A 7,745-nucleotide genomic window follows, 5' to 3' on the forward strand; every position below is an offset into this window, starting at 1 on the left:
CCTAATTTATCTCGGAGTTGAAAAGGTAAAAATAGAGAAAGGGGAAGAAATAAAAAAAGCAACTGGAGAGAAGGTGGGTAGGGACGTCACGTGGCAGGCGGAGTGAGGCTCCGGGAACGTGACGTGGCGTTGCCGATCGGGAAGTTGGCTGACCTGGCAAAAGGAGGGTGTTGGGCTATCCAAAAATCCAAGCGCGGGGGTGGCCGTGGAGTGTCTGTTTGTCTCGGCTAGCCCTAAGTCGAGTGGACAGCTCTGAGAGTGACACGTGGCAGGGAAAAACTGTCCTCGATGTTGGCGTTGGCCATAAAAGCAATCACCACCCACAACGAAGACAAAGACCGGAGGAGGGTGATGGGTAGTCATCAGTGAATTCATTTGATCCAGCGAGGGAGAACGACTTCGGGTTTTTTTTTTTTTGGTTCGTTGGTTCTGGTTTTCGCTTCGTTGCTTGCAGGTCCGGCACAGCTGAGCTGTGCTGTTTTCTATTACAATCCCTCCGCCGCCGTGGTTGTTTTGTTTGTTTTTTGCAGATCACCGGCACCGGTTTACAAGAACCGGTAATGGATCTCGACGGCCGAGAATGGGTGGAGGAAGAGGACTCCGGGGAATATATGGCAGTGTCAGGACTGCTGGAATTGTCGCGGGGATTCCGAGATATGTGGCAGTTTCGGGCGTGGGGCTCCAAGAAGAAACGCTCCAGGCAGTTTGCTGGAGGGGAGGACTCCAATTGCGATGACTTAGTTAAGGAACCAAAACAAGAAGAAGCAGAACAGGGCTTCAGGCCGAAGAGGATCCGGATAATAGTGGCCGAAGATAATGGGACAAGGAAGAACAGGGTACCAGAGGATGGCAAGAAAGAAAGGAGGAGCCCCACGTCTCCACTCTCGTGGAACGAGAGGGGCTCTGGGAGTACCGGCGGCGGCGGCTGTGGTGGTGGCTCTGTTGACAGGTTCGACACCGCCACCCAGGCTGAGCGCCGCCTGCTCAGCCCCGCCGCTCCGCCTGCTGCTCCTCCATGCGACCGCCCGCTGGGGCACCTGGGGGCATTTAAGGTTGGTGGCGCTTTTATTATATTTGGTTTTCTTTCTTGCTGTTTTGCTAAGGGTTTTGCTGGGTTGTTGGTTGTCTGATCTTTTCGTTCTGGTTAGCAGTTGACCGCGGTTAACTGGCCGCGTGGTTTGATGGCTTTTTCCGTCATGTCTAAAATGAAAGTCTGAAGTTCGTCCTTTTGTCCTATCTTCAGTCCTTTGCATATTATTTCTTTTTTTCGGTGGCCGTGCTTTGCATGATGTCGTGGGGGTCGAACTCGCGACCTCCGCATGTCAGTCTCCACGAGTATTGCGGTGTGCTTACGCCCCCTTTATTTTTAACGACGATGTCTGTGTGCGCGAATGGGGTGTCAGGCGCCGTCCTCCCCCGGTTTCTCTGTTTGGGGATTGGGTTTGTGTTTGGAATTGGCACACGTTTCGATGGGGTCCGCTGCAATTAGAATTCTGTTGGCTTGCTTGGCCTTGTCCCGCCTCGAATTACATTACATTACCATATATACCGCGTGGGACCCACCAGGGACCCCCACCTGTGCTATGGGCCCCTATTTCCATTATGGCGAGGATTGCACTTGCACACCCCCTTTGATATGATCTTACAGCGCTATCCACAATACCCATTCAACTAGTAGGGTATTGAGAGTTTCAGCAAATTTTCTAGTTCGACCTTTTCTCAGTGCCACCTACATCATGCTACAGTCTACCCAGCATGGCCGGATTGACATTCCTTAGTCATGTACCTTGACTACGTTCCCAAATTTAAGTTGGGTTTAACATCCTCTCTACCCTGCAATTTCTCTGACTTTTATGTGATTTGAGCCCTGGGGTTGACATTCCTAGCTAGCTGCCCCCAGAGACTTTCCCAAATTGAAGTTAACTTGCTATGCGCCTTGCAATTTCTCTCTTATTTATGAGATTGGTCAGGCATTATGGACTTCAGCAAACTAACTTTATCATAGATATATGCAAATTCTATTTCTAGTTTCTTCTAGGTTTTCAAATTGATGGGAGAATAGCTGATTGAAAATCGGTGTGAATGGTAAAAACTGATTAATCCACCTTAAGGGAGGGTCAACCCTACTATGTTGGCTCAAATTTGTGGGATGATGATAGTTGAATTGCGTGGGACCATAGCTCCATGTATGTCATGGAAACACTTCGTGCCGTGGACCCCATATTTGCATCAGGGTGAGAATTGTACTTCTCCCAATGCTGCTACCCACAATACCCCTTTCAACCAATGCATGGGGGTGGGAATTGAATGCATGAGGATGGGAATTGATGTTTTCAGCAATGCTGGCTCAGCTGGTGCTCATTAGCACTTGCATTGTGCCACTGTCTACTTAGTGTGGTGGGGTTGGCATTCCTAAGTCATTAAACTCTGCAGACTTCATTCTTCATTCTGTTTTGGGCTTGAATTCTATCCACCTTGCAATTTCTCTGATTTATGTAATTGGTCAGGTTTTACAGACTTCAACAACCTCTGTCAGAGATGAATGTGATCCCTATTGCTGAGTTGTGAACAGACTGCAGCAATCTTTGTCAAATATAAATGTGAACCTTATTGGTTTCAAATTGCTAGGAGAGTAGTTGGTTGAAAGTTAGGGTCAAGAGTAAAACCCATTAATCCATCACTCTATTCCATGAAAAGAGGGTAAGCCCTACCATGTTGGCTCTAATTGTTGGGATAATGGGAAGGTCTTTTGCAGCAAAAAAGGCTGAAGTGTCACAACCAATTTCAAATCAGTCATACATGAACAATGTCAAATTAGTCTTGCATGGACTTCAATGAGATTTGAGGTCAATCAAACAAAACCCGGGTTTGATTCTATCCAACCAATTAGAATAATGAGGTGAGATGGAAAAAGTAGCTGATTCTTACTAAGTATCAATCATTCCATTAATACTTCTCTGTATGCTGTAAAAAGAGGGCAAGTCCAACAATGTTGGCTCAAATTTAAGGGATGATAGGGAAGTTTGATTTTATACTAACAATTAGATTCATGAGAAGAGATGGAAAAAGTAGTTGATCAAATGCTGTAGTGAATGGCAAAAATCCATTAATCCACCTCTGTGTGCTGTGAAAAGAGGGCAAGCCCTACCATGTTGTCTCAAATTTATGGTATGATAGGAAAGCTGTTTGCAACAAAATCTGATTTGTCATAGCCAGTGTCAAACCGTTATTTTGTAACAAAATCTGATTTGTCATAGCCAGTGTCAAACCATTATTTTGTAACAAAATCTGATTTGTCATAGCTAGTGTCAAACCAATCTTACATGAACTTTATGAAATGGGAATTAATCAAATGAGTCTTGTGTCCAATTTTATTCAAACAATTAGAAGTCACAAGGAGAGAATTTTATTTAATATAAGTACAATTTCACTTAAAGAGATTACCAAAGAAGAAAATATTTAAATATAGCTACAAACACAACAAATTCAACTTCACACAAATAAATTTCTGGTGCAAACGTTGTAGATGTCAACTTTACAATGTTTGGTGAAAATGTAGTATATCTTGCATGTGTAAACAAGTCTCTAAAATTTACACTTTTAATAGTGTAGATTCCCCATGCCATTTTATTACCATTCAACAGAGTCCAAGCTGCAATCTGCCCTAGTTGGGAGTCAATTTTTTTTGCACAAATTGGCAGCAAACTGTCTCCATGGGAAATGTTCTCTGTTTCAAACAAGCAATGGTAGAACTGTGAAACAATTTGGACACTCAAGTCCATGTTCTCGAACTATAATATGGAATTCTTATATTATTTCATATTGGCAATTGTAGCAAACATATATATGTCATGTCTGTAAGTGATTTCTTGACCAAGAGTTGATGATGGCTGCCTAGGAATTGTGAACCTTTACATGGCCATGTGTATGTAAGTTTTCTATATGGTTAGGTTCATGATGTCTTTGTACATGCCACAGTTAGGCTGAATAGTTCTTATCCCTTAGTTCTCTTTGTAGTGTTCTATCCCTTAGTTCTCTTTGTAGTGTTGAACGGATGTCGTTGATATTTTGTTATGCATTCCTCTATGGCATATCCATATGAATCATCTATGTGCTCATTTGCCTTTTCTCTTCCAAAGATAGATAGGACATACAAATCAGTTTTAAAAGTTAAGACATTTCATTTTGGGGATGAATGTATTTTTAATTAAATTGCTATGCTTTTGAAATTGCATTGCTAACTTAAATATTGAACTTTATTTTTCTTCAGTGGAATCTTATCTGCTTTATTTTTTCTTCATTTTGTGATGAACATATTTTGCATTGTGGTTCAGGATGAAATTGGAGATAAAGTGCACAATCCATCAAGTAGAAGGGGCACAAAGAAGAAGGTATTCATGTAGCTCATCTTCATACAATCTTTTCTTTGGAAAGTATTTGGACGAACATAACAAACTGCATTATTTTTTTTATTTGAAACAATTTATGTTATGGGTTACATGAGAGTTATTGGACAAGCAGTGACCTTATGAGACACATGCTATGTGCAGACAATTGCAGAGTTGAAGGAGAAAGTTAATGAACTATCATTAGAACAGGAAGAATTGAAGAAGGTTTGTTTCTTGTGCTCTATACCTTTTTATTACAAGATTTCAAACTCAAAGGAAATGTGTTTGACAAGATTTCTCTTCTTGACCAGGAAAAGAAGCAGCGATTAGAACTATTACAGTCATTGAGGGATGCGAATGAATTATGTAAAGCACAGGTGACTAATCCTTCTCTTCCAATGCCTTTTCCATTTCTTTTATTTTAATAATAAAGTGAAGCCATTGATTTCAGAAAAAAAGTAATACTATCTTCCATCAAAATGAAGGTTACGAAGATGGGAATTTTCATTAAGGGATGTAGTAATATGTGTGGTTGATATGATCAAGTTCATGAAGTGAAACCTTCTGATTTGAAAAAACAAGAATAGTCTAGTGTTAAGAAGAAGGCAGATGGATCACAAAGTTGCTAAGCGTATATAAACATTTGTTGTGGTCAACAGTGTCTTACTCTATATCATATGTGTTGTGTAATTCCTGACCTCACCATCTCATAGAGCAATAGATATCCCTAATCATGCATGATCATCAAGTATGTAAGATGCCTTGATTTGGTTTGAAGTTAAAATTGTTCTCTCTAGGTCCTGAGTAGACCGAAACAATGGATAAGAAGACTTATTGACCAGAAGTCCATAATGACTGGCAGATGGTTGCAACTGAACAAGAAGGCAACTTATTGATGAAAAGTCAACAATGTCAAGCAATTGCATAAATGACTGTCACTATCATATGTGTTGATGTATAAATCCTGACCTCCCCATCTCATAGAGCAATAGATACCCCTAATCATGCATGATTAAGTATGTAAAATGCCTAGACTTGTTTCCAAGGTAAAATGGTTCTCTCTAGGTCCTGAGTAGACTGAAAAAATACATACTGCATACCAATAAGAAGACTTATTGACCAGAAGTCCATAATGTCCGGCATTTGCATAGACTGCCGCGACAGAACAATGCATAGTAAGAAGAAGACAACTTATTGATGTTTAGTCAACAGTGCCCAGCATTTGCATGGATGACTGTCACCAGGAAGCATCCTCGTATGTTATTGTCTGAGATATTGGTTCTCATTGCAAGGTCTTTGAATTTTGAAGCATTAAATGAGATATTTGCCCATTTCATACATATTCTACCTAGTTTAAAGTGCTTGTGCCCCAAGGAACTGGCAACAATGAATTTTGATGCCTGATGATATTAACTCCAGTTTATAGTCTGTAAGTAGGGGATGCAGTTAAGTCCGACAATGAACCACAGGCAATTTCAGCTTTGTCATAAGTTATGTGATATAGTGTTCTAGCCTCTAGGTGTCGTCAGTGTGGTTGGTTTCAAAATTTATCCCTTTGAATGCTATTCAAAGTCAGAAAGTGATAGGAATTTTTTAGAGAGAAATATCTTGATTTCCTATAAAATCTTATGTACCCTTTGGGTTCTATAAAGCCATAGATGTAACTTTAGTCTGCAGGCATTATAAGTTAGTGTGTTCATGTTGAATGCAGTAAGTAGAAGATACATTATATTGCTTTTTCTAACCTACAAATGGAAATTCATTGTTTTTTCTAATCTACAAATAGAGATTTATGCCTTTTTCTAATATACAAATGCAGATTGCAATGCTGTCAACGGACTAAAAGATATCCATTATTGAATTTTGCAGATCGCACTGTGTGGTCAAAAGGGAGAAGCCAAACCTTCAGCACCTCCAGAAGTATCTGCTGATTTAGCAGAAGAAACAAAAGGGCCTGCCCTGTTAAAATCTTCACTTGGACATGTTGAATTAGAGTGTTCTGAGAATCTTGATGTGAATTCACCGTTGGTTCAAGTAATGGATGGGACTTCAAGCATGGCAGAGATTTTGCCCCCGCACCACATAAACATGAATAATTCTGAAACAAAAGTTGTATTAGTGGTCAGAGAGTCACCATCAGGTCATTTTAATATTCCAGATTTAAATATACCCCTGCCACTAGAAGATTCACCCGTGCAAATAGAAGATTCAAATATACTCGTGCAAATGGAAGATTCGTCTGATAACAGTTCTAGTGGTTGTGACGAACAAGTACCTCAACTGAACAGGGCTGTGGTTGCTGCTGAGGCAAGGAAGCATAGAAAGGAGTGCCTAAGAGTCAAATCGTCGCAGTTTGGTAAGTCTAGATTTAGATGACACCTCATAAGGTTCAATTGATTTGGCACGTCGGTGACAATGGTTCAAGAAAGGAAAACGATTAAGAGGCAAATGGTTGCAGGTTAGTAAGGCATGCATCAATTTAGATGACATCCATTAACAAAGTTTTGTTGATGTGATTTTTACCGAAAGTTTTCTTACTTTTTCATGATTTGGCACCGTCAGTGACAATAGATTGAAACACAATTATTTGGTGTTGGGTAAGAATCAGCAACTGTATATATGTTCTTCCTCTTCACCACTGAAAGGTAGTTGGTTTCTGATAGTCCAGTTTTGATAGGCAGGCACCAGATACATTTTCTGGAGTAATTTATTAGTAAATACTGTTAGATTGAGGTTGCAATATGACGGAATCTCCAAGTCTCTAGATGAGCTTGTCTCCTTTGTGCTGGGGCAGCAGTGGATGCTGTATGTATAATTCTTTATGGTAACAAACTCATTGACTTTATTAATTTTTCATCTACACAGAGTCAGTATATTATGGGGTTTATGAGGGAAATCATTCAACAGTTCTGGTATCCTTACCCTGTCAAAGCTGGTTTTGGAACCCCCGAATATTTATTGAGGTTGAAGATGAGGTGAGCGCTGAGCTAGGTTAGGCTATAAATAATGGCTATTTACGCCCTTGGCATTTTGTGGTGATCAACATTATTATTTTGTAATGGCTATTTATGCCTTGCCATCGGATAGTGATAAACATCATAATTATCTTGTCATCTTATTGTTCTTATTGTTCAATGCACTGATCCTGTATTCTAAGTTGTCATCTTATTGTTCAATGCACTGATCCTGTATTCTAAGTTGTGGTATTAGTTCTTGCCCAACTTACAAAAGCATTTCAATTGTTGCACCAAGGGTTATACTATTGTTTTGACTGTTTGATACTCAATTTAAATGGAATAGAACGAGATTTTTGGTTGAATCATTCTTGGATAGGAAACAACTTTCATGTTGTAAGTT

General features: G+C 40.1%; 1 protein-coding gene across 1 annotated transcript; it reads left to right on the plus strand.

Annotated features, from left to right (window-relative positions):
* Positions 1-320: 320 nt before the first annotated feature.
* On the plus strand, positions 321-7,506 carry LOC149145518 (uncharacterized). Its single transcript, XM_089447374.1, has 5 exons — positions 321-1,052; positions 4,335-4,391; positions 4,551-4,613; positions 4,700-4,765; positions 6,258-7,506. Exons 1-5 carry the CDS (start codon positions 561-563, stop codon positions 6,762-6,764), a joined length of 1,185 nt encoding a protein of 394 aa, XP_089303500.1. The 5' UTR covers positions 321-560; the 3' UTR covers positions 6,765-7,506.
* Positions 7,507-7,745: the final 239 nt, after the last annotated feature.

Source organism: Pinus tabuliformis, chromosome X, assembly GCF_031772625.1.
Source record: "Pinus tabuliformis cultivar Carrire ecotype Pingquan chromosome X, CPIR1, whole genome shotgun sequence".
Taxonomy (NCBI): Eukaryota; Viridiplantae; Streptophyta; class Pinopsida; order Pinales; family Pinaceae; genus Pinus; species Pinus tabuliformis.